Genomic DNA, 12,160 nt, shown 5'->3' on the forward strand with positions numbered 1-12,160 from the left:
AATTACTTAAATATCACTCTATCACACCTTATACAAAGCTATTGCATGACTTAAGAATACTATAGGGCCCGTTTCATCTTTTTTGGAGCTTGACAGCTGTGGTCACTGTGAACTGACCAAAAATACAGTTTTGGAATGACATGGTGGTGATTAAATAATGACAATAATGAAAGAAATTTCATATTTCGGTGAAATTTAAATGAGATAAATGAGTAACCGTCAGTGGACAGCCATTTTCAGGTCTCTCCAGAGATGTTTGATTGGGTTCAAGTCCGGGCTCTGGCTGGGCCACTCAAGGACATTCACAGAGTCGTCCCTAAGCCACTCTTGCGTTGCCTTGGCTGTGTGTTTAGGGTCATTGTCCTGTTGGAAGGTGAACCTTCGACCCAGTCTGAGGTTCTGAGTGCTCTGGACCAGGTTTTCATTAAGGATATCTCCGTATTTTGCTGTGTTCAGCTTTCCTTCAACCCTGACCAGTCCCCCAGTCCCTGCCACTGAAAAACACCCCCACAGCATGATGCTACCACCACCACCATGCTTCACCGTTGGGATGGTGTTGCACAGGTGATGAGCGGTGCCTGGTTTCCTCCAGACATGAAGTTTGGAATTGAGGCCAAACAGTTCAGTCTTCATTTCAGCAGACCAGAGAATCTTATTTATCACAGGCTGAGAGTCCTTTAGGTGCTTTTTTATGTGTCTTGCACTGAGGAGAGGCTTCCGTCTGGCCACTCTGCCATAAAACCCAGATCTGTGGAGTGTTGCAGTGATAGCTGTCCTTCTGCAAGTTTCTCCCATCTCAACACATGATCTCTGGAGCTCAACCAGAGTGATCATCGGGTTCTTGGTCACCTCTGTTACCAAGGTCTTTCTCCTCCGATTGCTCAGTTTGGCTGGGTGGCCAGCTCTAGGAAGAGTCCAATCATGGAGGCAACTGTGCTCTTGGGAACCTTCAATGCAGCCAAAATTATTTGTAGCATTCCCCAGATCTGTGCCTCAACACAGTTCTGTCTCTGAGCTCTGCAGGCAGTTCCTTTGACCTCATGGCTTGGTTTTTGCTCTCATAAGCATTTTCAGCTGAGACTTTAGACGTGTGTGTGCCTTTCTAAATCATGTCTAATCAATTGAATTTGCCACAGCTGGACTCCAGTCAAAGTGTAGAAACATCTCAAAGATGATCCAGAGAAATGATCTTCTGCTGTTTTCCAGTGGACTTTTTTAATAATAGGATCAACAGGGGCAGATTTTTAAAATGTATATCAAACTTTTATTGGCTTAAACTTAAGCATACTTTGCCAATGCATTATTAGACACTATACATACAGATATGAAAAACAAATTGAATGCTGAAGTTTAATTTGCTGAGGTTTAAAATCTCAAAACTATTATTTTCTCTGACTCTGACTGGTTCAGTCTCTATCGCACACATGCTGGGGGTCTTGCACAGTTTTGCTTTTGACGCTGCGGGTTCAAATGACAGTGAGTGAGTGTTTTGGGTGATGCGAAGAGATACAGCAGCTTGCCAGTATCTCTCCCACACCTGGCTCACCACTTGCAGGCGAAGTGTCCATTCTCCCTATAATAAATTTGCTTCCGTGTTTATTATGCTGGGACATGCATCACGTTTAATGAATAAGCGTGCATTGCTCCACACAATCAGTTTCTGTGCAAGGATGTGCAGTCGAGTCCAGCATGTACTGCCTAGAAATGTATATATGCCAATTTTAGCCACAGGAAGTGGAAAAAAAGGATACCACAGCTATTCATTTTGTAATTGAGTTCAATGCATTCTTGCGCTTTGGAGCGTCTCAGTGTGGTTGCATCGTGTTTTTAACTGGTTTTCTGCATCTTTAGCCATAAACGCTGCATTTAGTTAAAAATGTTTTGTCAAGTTAAACGCAGTCTGAAACTTTGAAAACTGACTATCCCCTGCTGACTGTAACTTGCAAGAAACATGGAGGTGGTTCTTTGAGCTTGAATGCTTCAATATTAGGACAATGTCTTATTACGGAATTTACATACAGTCAGGGGGCATGATTAACTGCGTTAATTTTTTTAACACGTTATTTTTTATATAAGTAACACACTGAATTAATTAGCCAAATCACCAGACTTATTATAAATATACTTCAAGGGGGGAAAAAATGATACAAAAGTGTGGCCCCTTTAACAAATATTAATAACATTGAGTAATATACAATTTATACTGTACCATTTTTGTTTAAGTTTCAGATCAGTGGGCCTTTTTATTCAGGAAGCAGAAACTGCTACAGAAAGATTCACAGATGTGCGCAGTGTGTAGGTGTGTGTAAAATGTTGGGCATCCATCTGTGCCCGGAGCATCGACGCTTCTGTGTCTGATGGATTCACTTGCACGCTAGGCTGGATGCCAGCTCTTTCATAATTGTCATTTAGCTGCATAGAAGCTTGCGGTCGTGCTCTAATGAGAAACAATTTCCAAACACATTAAATATTCACCTTAATCCCAGTGCTACCTCGCTGCCTTTTGAATGGGGCGGAAAAGAGAAGCACCATCCCTGCTGGCAGATGAAAGCAGTGCGAATATGTGGTATGAGAGAAGCAGACAATATAAGGGTTTTGGGTCAGTTGCATTACGATGCGCAGCATCAAACTAGCGCGTCTCCCCTTGAATGATTAATGTGACCTCAGTTTAACACCCTGGTATTTATGAGCCACATTGTTTGATCATGAATAAAAACTGGACTTGTCTGAATTACAACAGTGGCGGTTCATTGTTTAATCTCTCACACTAACACAATCATACACACAGGGTCCAAAATTTACTTTTTTTTTTTTGCACGCCAATGGCAAGTGGATTGAGAACATTTACCAACCATAAAAAGTTCTTATCATCCATGAAAATTCAAAATGCAGTTTCATGGATGATAAGAAATGTTTATGGTTGGTAAATGTTCTCAATCCACTTGCCATTTTTATATTTATATATATATATATATATATATATATATATATATATATATATATATACACACAGGTGCATCTCAATAAATTAGAATGTCGTGGAAAAGTTCATTTATTTCAGTAATTCAACTCAAATTGTGAAACTCGTGTATTAAATAAATTCAGTGCAGACAGACTGATTTAGTTTAAGTCTTTGGTTCTTTTAATTGTGATGATTTTGGCTCACATTTAACAAAAACCCACCAATTCACTATCTCAAAAAATTAGAATATGGTGACAGGCCAATCAGCTAATCAACTCAAAACACCTGCAAAGGTTTCCTGAGCCTTCAAAATGGTCTCTCAGTTTGGTTCACTAGGCTACACAATCATGGGGAAGACTGCTGATCTGACAGTTGTCCAGAAGACAATCATTGACACCCTTCACAAGGAGGGTAAGCCACAAACATTCATTGCCAAAGAAGCTGGCTGTTCACAGAGTGCTGTATCCAAGCATGTTAACAGAAAGTTGAGTGGAAGGAAAAAGTGTGGAAGAAAAAGATGCACAACCAACCGAGAGAACCGCAGCCTTATGAGGATTGTCAATCAAAATCGATTCAAGAATTTGGGTGAACTTCACAAGGAATGGACTGAGGCTGGGGTCAAGGCATCAAGAGCCACCACACACAGACGTGTCAAGGAATTTGGCTACAGTTGTCGTATTCCTCTTGTTAAGCCACTCCTGAACCACAGACAACGTCAGAGGCGTCTTACCTGGGCTAAGGAGAAGAACTGGACTGTTGCCCAGTGTTCCAAAGTCCTCTTTTCAGATGAGAGCAAGTTTTGTATTTCATTTGGAAACCAAGGTCCTAGAGTCTGGAGGAAGGGTGGAGAAGCTCATAGCCCAAGTTGCTTGAAGTCCAGTGTTAAGTTTCCACAGTCTGTGATGATTTGGGGTGCAATGTCATCTGCTGGTGTTGGTCCATTGTGTTTTTTGAAAACCAAAGTCACTGCACCCGTTTACCAAGAAATTTTGGAGCACTTCATGCTTCCTTCTGCTGACCAGCTTTTTAAAGATGCTGATTTCATTTTCCAGCAGGATTTGGCACCTGCCCACACTGCCAAAAGCACCAAAAGTTGGTTAAATGACCATGGTGTTGGTGTGCTTGACTGGCCAGCAAACTCACCAGACCTGAACCCCATAGAGAATCTATGGGGTATTGTCAAGAGGAAAATGAGAAACAAGAGACCAAAAAATGCAGATGAGCTGAAGGCCACTGTCAAAGAAACCTGGGCTTCCATACCACCTCGGCAGTGCCACAAACTGATCACCTCCATGCCACGCTGAATTGAGGCAGTAATTAAAGCAAAAGGAGCCCCTACCAAGTATTGAGTACATATACAGTAAATGAACATACTTTACAGAAGGCCAACAATTCACTAAAAATGTTTTTTTTTATTGGTCTTATGATGTATTCTAATTTTTTGAGATAGTGAATTGGTGGGTTTTTGTTAAATGTGAGCCAAAATCATCACAATTAAAAGAACCAAAGACTTAAACTACTTCAGTCTGTGTGCATTGAATTTATTTAATACACGAGTTTCACAATTTGAGTTGAATTACTGAAATAAATGAACTTTTCCATGACATTCTAATTTATTGAGATGCACCTGTATATACTGTATATACAGCTCTGGAAAAAATTAAGAGACCACTGCAAAATTATCAGTTTCTCTGGATTTACTATTTATAGGTACGTGTTTAAGTAAAATTCATTTTTAAACAACACAATACTAATGTTTTAACTTAAGAAGAGTTCAGAAATCAATATTTGGTGGAATAAATCATCACCGATCCTCCACCAAATTTCACAGTGGGTGCGAGACACTGTGGCTTGAAGGCCACTCCAGGTCTCCGTCTAACTATTAGATGACCAGGTGGAGGATCATTGATGATCTGGGGGTGCTTCATCAAGGCTAGAATCGGGCAGATTCGTTTTTGTGAAGGACGCATGAATCAAGCCATGTACAAGGTTATCCTGGAAGAAAACTTGCTTCCTTCTGCTCTGAGAATGTTCCCCAACTCTGAGGATTGTTTTTTTCCCAGCAGGACAATGCTCTTTATGCCACACAGCCAGGCCAATCAAGGTGTGGACAGAGGACCACTGGATCAAGACCCTGTCATGGCCAGCCCAATCTCCAGACCTGAACCCCATTGAAAACCTCTGGAATGTGATCAAGAGGAAGATGGATGGCCACAAGACATCAAACAAAGCTGAGCTGCTTGAATTTTTGCACCAGGAGTGGCATAAAGTCACCCAACAGCAATGTGAGAGCATGCCAAGACACATGAAAGCTGTGATTGAAAATCAGGGTTATTCCACCAAATATTGATTTCTGAACTCTTCATTAGTATTGTATTGTTTAAAAATTAATATGTTGTTTCTTTGCATAATTCAAGGTCTGAAAACACTGCATCTTTTTTGTTATTTTGACCAGTTGTTATTTTCTGCAAATAAATGCAAAATTTTTATTTGGAATTTGGGAGAAATGTTTTCAGTGCTTTATAGAATAAAACAAAAATGTTCAAACACATACCTATAAAGAGTAAATCCAGAGAAACTGATAATTTTGCAGTGGTTTTTTCCAGAGCTATATATATATATATATACACACACACACACACACACACACACACACACACACACACACTACCGGTCAAAAGTTTTGAAACACTCATTTTTTTTTTTGCACATTTTAGAATAATAGTAAAGTCATCAAAACTATGGAATAACATAAATGGAACTATGGGAATTATGTTGTGACTAAAAAAATCCAAAATAAATCAAAACTGTGTTATATTTTAGCATCTTCAAAGTAGTCACCCTTTGCCTAGAATTTGTAGACATGTACTCTTGACATTTTCTCAACCAAATTCTTGAGGCTTTTTAAACAGTATTGAAGGAGTTCCCATCTATGTTGGGCACTTATTGGCTGCTTTTCTTTATTATTTGGTCCAGTCATCAATTTCAAAAACTTTTTTTTTTAAATTACATTTTAGTTTTATAATGAAATAAATGAATATGTTGGCACAATTATATTTTTGTCTACAAAACTAATTTCAAACATTTAAGCATACGCCTTCAGATCAAAAGATTTTTAAGATCATGAGAAACATTTCAGTCAAGTGTTTTTGACCGGTAGTGTGTGTGTGTGTGTGTGTGTGTGTATATATATATATATATATAATGTATATTCACTGCCTGGCCATAAAAAAAGTTGTAATATTTCGTTGGATCTCCTTTAGCTTTGATTACAGTGCGCATTAATCCTGGCATTGTTTCCACAAACTTATGCAACGTCACAACATTTATTTCCATCCAGAGTTGCATTCATTTTTGGCTGAGATTTTGTATTGATGATGGGAGAGTTGAACCACTCTCTAAAGTCTTCTCCAGCACATCCCAAAGACTTTCGGTGGAATTAAGGACAGGACTCTGTGGTGGCCAATTCATGTGTGAAAATGATTCCTCATGCTCGCTGAACCACTCTTTCACAATTTGAGCCCGATGAATTTTGCCCGTGCCGTCAGGGAGAGAAAAATCCATTGATGGGATAACCTGGTCATTCAGTACATTCAGATAGACAGCGGACTTCATTTTATTGCCCCATAACATTGCTGAGCCTAGACCTGACCAATTAAAGCAACACCAGACAACACTGCCTCCAGAGGCTTTTACAGTTACAGCTGTGCATGACGGTTGCATTTAATAATGGGTTGGACAGTTCTTATCCCAATTCCAGTGATTTCAGCAATCTCCTTAGTTATTTTCTTTGCTTGATGCAGGCCAATAATGTGCCCCTTCTGAAACACAGTAACATCTTTTCCACGACCACGGGATACGTCTTCCGACATGGTTGTTTAAGAAATGAGAAGCTGTACACTGCATTAGTGTAACAATTCACACAATGGGCAAGGAGGAGGCAGGTACCTGCTGAGCAGTCAACGTAAACTTTTAATAAACAAATGAACAAAACACAACATAAAACTGTTTTCTAGCATAACACAAAACACACAGAGTAAAGTTTACATGTGTTTCTTGAACAGACAGATGCATTAAACTTGACCAAGTGTCATCTGGAATGCATCTCAAACCACCTTCCATAGGTAGTACACACACAGATCAGAGCTTTTGTTGTTTATCTAGCTAAATGTCTTTCCCTCCTTATCAGCAGCCAAGTCCAGCCCCCGCTATATGGGAGCTCAGTGGCAGCTAATTGGGCCTGGGCTGCTGGGATTTGGGAACAGGAGGCAGCTCTGCCATCTGGCACCAACAATCATGCCACGGCCCAAATCACTGAGATCAAATTTTTCCCCCATTCTGATGGTTGATGTGAACATTAACTGAAGCTCCTGACCCATGTCTGCTTGATTTTATGCACTGCACTGCTGCCACATGATTGGCTGATTAGGTAATTGCATGGATGATTGTTGGTGCCAGATGAGCTGGTTTGAGTATTTCTGTAACTGCTGATCTCCTGGGATTTTCACACACAACAGTCTCTAGAATTGACTCAGAATGTTGCCAAAAGGAAAAAACATCCAGTGAACAGCAGTTCTGTGGACAGAAATGCCTTGTTGATATTAGAGGTCAGCAGAGAATGGCCAGACTGGTTCAAACTGACAAAGTCTATGGTAACTCATATAACCACTCTGTATAACTGTGGTGAGAAGAATATCATCTCAGAATGCTATTCTGAGATGCGGGTTGGCACTGTTTTGGCGGCACGAGGGGGACCTACAAAATATTAGACTGGTGGTTTTAATGTTGTGGCTGATCGGTGTATATTTATGCAAGAGTGCTCTTTACTCATCATGTGTACAAAAAACACAGATTCTGTATTCCTCAAAATGCGTAAAAAACATAGTAAGAACACAAAGAAACAGTTATGACAAAGTAGGTAAATGAATGCCTTAACAGCGTTAATACACATTAATCTTATACATTTGACAGCTGAATGCTGAAAGGTTAGTGCAGTAAACTAGAATACAAATTTTTGTTGAGCAGCGCCGCCTACTGTACAGGGGAGATTGTTTTTCATTTGATTCGTTCTCGGTGTTGCTTGGAAAATAAATGAGAAAGAGTGAGTGATTTTGGCTTAACATTTGATGTTATGGGTTGAGTCACACGGTCTCAGGTAGGGGCCAGGTTTGGGGGTCAACTTAATGCCTGTGCAGACCTCTATACGTTTAAAAAAAAAATTATTTTTTTATTGTAATGCAGTAAAAGATTACAATCTAATGGGATTTTAAAAACAAAAAACTCAAAAGTATTAGAACGTATTAGGCCTACATTAATGATAATTTGTGGGGGGAAATTTGCTTATTTGTCATAAAAATAAGCACGATGCAAAAAATAATGGTCCCAAAATAGGCTTCATTTTCTTTATGCAAAATATAATTTCTTCATGAATACTTTATAGCACCCCAGCCTAATATGCAGAGAACTATAAGTGAGCCATCGGTAGGTTGATGTCCTGAAGAGTGCAAATGCTCTGTGACACTATCAAACATTGTTTTGCTTGTTTGAACATCCTAACCAGCTCAACACATCGACTCAACCAATAGCGCAACTTGTGGCAGGACTACCTGTTTGAAACCTGATGAAATTCGGTTTGGTGGCAGAGAAATTTCTTCCGAGTTCATTTAGAGTGTCCTAGAAAGTAAAAGCTGTTTATCTCAGAATGGGTGCCTGTTATGACTGTTGGCTGCTGGGAGCCGCCACTCTTGGGCATGGAAACGTGTTCTTAGAGGCAGGCAGGAGTACCAGAGGCACCACACAGATGAACATGTCAACACACACTGTAATATGTTTCACAGCTGAGCACTCATCAACAGCCTGAGAGACCCGCCGGTCACAGGAGAATACAGTAACTCCTGGAGATGGCAGAAAGACTACAATATATGCTAATTAACTGGCATAGTTGTGAGAAAACATGCCTGCCGAATACAAATGCTAATTGCAATTTCTTGGTATTCTTTATCCTGTGTGTTTCTTTTTTGTCCTGATTTACTCAAATATGTTTCTTGCTGTAATCATGCATATTGTTTGAATAAATTATATTCATTACGTGTTTCTTTTCCCCTCAGCCATGATCGAACAATGCAAGATATTGTCTATAAGTTGGTGCCAGGACTTCAGGAAGGTTTGTGGCTGTTTTGCTTGCTGTTTTACCTCTCGTGCTCTCACCAGTAAGAAATATTGACATTTGAAGTGCATAAGCTGCCTTGATTTAACCTCAGAATAAAACTGGCTGTATTTACTTCCTTAATAAATGTATCTGGCCATAATGCGCACAGTTCACCAGTGCATGTTATATAGCCTAATCTATTATAAAAACTTAATAACATTTCAAAGTCAACTTGAAATTACATTTGCCAACCATTTTACATCTGTAACATGGCATATTTCCAAGTGAAACTGGATGTTCAATGATAAAATGTAAAGCGGGACTTGAATTTTTGCATTGAGAATCAACAGTTGCTAAAACAATTAGGGCTGGGTGAAAATGTTGATTTTCCGATGCATTGCAATCTTCATATGAATGAACTCGATATCGATTCTTAAATCTCATCTCACATATTGATCTTTTACTATATGCCCAACTCTCTACACTGCGATTAAATCACTCGAATATGAGACCAAATTTCACGCTACGTGACTAAAATGTCTGTGATTGGCCACTGGCTGGTAAATGTTCAGATTGCACTCACCAGTGATTGAGTATTATATTGGCGAAGAAGTCCAGCATCTTTTCTCGTTCCATGTAATGTGTCTCCAAAGACGAGATCCATGCAATCCATTTTTCATTGAATAATGTTTCTTTAAATACACTTTCTGTTCTTTACAGTCAATTGGTGATCAAATACAACAAAAAATAAACATTTAATTCTAATCAGGAATAACTAACATTAACAAAGACTAATAAATGATGTAAAAAATATATTGTTAACTGTTTGTTCATGATACCTAATGCATTAACTTATGTTAACGAATGGTAAAAAAATTAAAAACCTTATTGTAAAGTGTTACCTAAAAAGCTAAAATGAGACAAAATAATGAAAAACAAATAAAATATAATTTGTACAATTGATATATTCGGAATTTACCTAGTTAGATGGTACCCTGTATAAATAACAGCATTAGCTGGGAGCAAAATTGAGATTATAACAGAAATATACGTACATGAAATGATATTAATAATAATAATGATAATAATTTTATTTATATACGCCTTTCTAAAAAACAAGGTCGCTTTACAAAAGCAAACACAACAAAAAATGTATCACAATCATTCTCAACAGTACAACAGAACACACACACACACACACACACACACACACACCCAAAAGACATCATGGATCAATCGCATTTGAAAACTGAATCTAAAAGAATCAAAACCGGAATCGAATTGAGAGCTTGTGAATCAGAATTTAATTGAATTAAATCGTGATATCTGTATTCATACCCAGCCCTAAAAACAATACAGTTCATTATTTGTTGACATTAATCATTAGCCTGCGGGATCTCAGTGTCATCGGCTGAAAAGGAAAGTTGTTTCAAAAGCAGAGCAAGCTATTACATTTTGATAAAAGATTAACTTGTATTATGAGAATACATTTTTATATTATGTTGACTAACTCTGAAACAACATATCTGTTGATGTAGTCAGAGTCACGTGGGTGGAGAAAAACTGTTAATCAGTAATATCAAAGTCTACTTTTCACAGTCTAATCAATAAATAATTTAAAAATAAATAATAAATTCAAGCCCTATAATGCATTCTTTGCTAAATATTTAACTCGGGAAAGTGTCGCATTAAAGTAGTTACAGTAAATGTGCTGCACATACAGTTAACAATTCCTATCAGTTAATTTCACTCATATGATGTTATAGGAAGTATATCTGAAAAAGAAATCTTTGATACATATGGGTAAATCTTCAGCCTGATCTCATGAAAATTACATGACTGTGGTGACATTTTTGCAAAATGATATTGCGTGATTCCTTACATGTATTGTGGCAGTTCCGAGGTGAAATGTCCACTGTGTGGTGCTAAAAGAGAGTTAAATGCTCTCCCAAACAGATTTTTTAAGATTAATGCTCTATCGAGTTTTACATTAACAACATTGACCTCCCAACCCTAAACCCTACACCTGAACCTAACCGATAGTGTCATCAGAAGAGATGAAATTGTGAGATGTGAGATGAAAAACACAATTGCTGAAGCAACCACGTCATCTTGTGGTGCTGCTTTGACGTTTTCATCGCACATGATGACTTCGCCTTTCTCACTCTTCAGGTCTCATATCCCGATCCTTTGCATCGCAAGTGCAAGAACCTATCAGTTGAGATGCAACACAATTTTATCACACTTGAACAAGCTTAAAAATCAAGTTATTTATGTAATGCAAATGTTAAAATCTAACACTTTACAAGTCATGCACTATAGTTAGTTATATTAGATTTCATATGATAGCATCGTGTGAGAAACAGGGCGAAAAGTGTTGTAGAACCGATGATTATCTGCCGTTTTATTCGTGATTTGTGTGAAAGGGAACAAAAGACGTTGTTGTTATAGCGCCTCTAGTGTTCATTTCGCTAGTACATAGACCGAGCCATGTAAAAATAATTTTGCAAAAATGTAGCTATAGTAACATGATTTCATGAGAGCAGGTTGTAAATCTCAGAGATTCCACATAATCTGGCAAAATTTCTCATGTTGTGAAGCATCTTATAGTGTGTTGTAACATTAAGACTTTAATTCATCCTAATTGCTCTCTCCTGTGCAGCGGAGATGAAGAAACAGAGAGAGTTTTATCAGAAGTTAGGCATGGAGGTGCCTGGAGACATCAAAGGAGAACTGTGCAACGTAAAAACCCACCTGGACACTCCGCGCAATGGTACAACCCAGCTCTCTATCCCTGCTGGGGTAGAATCCATGAATCACAGTAGTGGGGGGACATTTCGCCTTCAATTGCTCAATATTCTTTGTTTTATTGGTCTAATAGAGGTGTGAATTGGGGACAGAATTTGGAGAATTCTGTCGAAACAAAAACAGTGTTTTGTTCTTTTTATCTCTCAGAACTCTGTGCAGTGATAAAGTTTGTGTAAATGTCGGCCCAAAGGCATGTTTAGTCAGCAGTGGTAATGGCTGTGTAGTAAATAAGGCTCAGATGG

General features: G+C 38.5%; 1 protein-coding gene across 2 annotated transcripts in view; it reads left to right on the top strand.

Moving 5' to 3' along the window:
- Nucleotides 1–12,160, top strand: part of LOC127412585 (polycomb group RING finger protein 3-like) — an 81,162-nt gene that overhangs the window by 39,217 nt on the left and 29,785 nt on the right. For both annotated transcript variants that reach the window (XM_051649055.1, XM_051649056.1), the window contains 2 exons: nucleotides 9,070–9,125; nucleotides 11,773–11,883. In XM_051649055.1, the coding sequence (XP_051505015.1) occupies nucleotides 9,070–9,125; nucleotides 11,773–11,883 (167 nt within the window). The remainder of the gene's footprint in view (nucleotides 1–9,069; nucleotides 9,126–11,772; nucleotides 11,884–12,160) is intronic.

Source organism: Myxocyprinus asiaticus, chromosome 22 (genome assembly GCF_019703515.2).
Source record: "Myxocyprinus asiaticus isolate MX2 ecotype Aquarium Trade chromosome 22, UBuf_Myxa_2, whole genome shotgun sequence".
NCBI classification, from domain to species: domain Eukaryota; kingdom Metazoa; phylum Chordata; class Actinopteri; order Cypriniformes; family Catostomidae; genus Myxocyprinus; species Myxocyprinus asiaticus.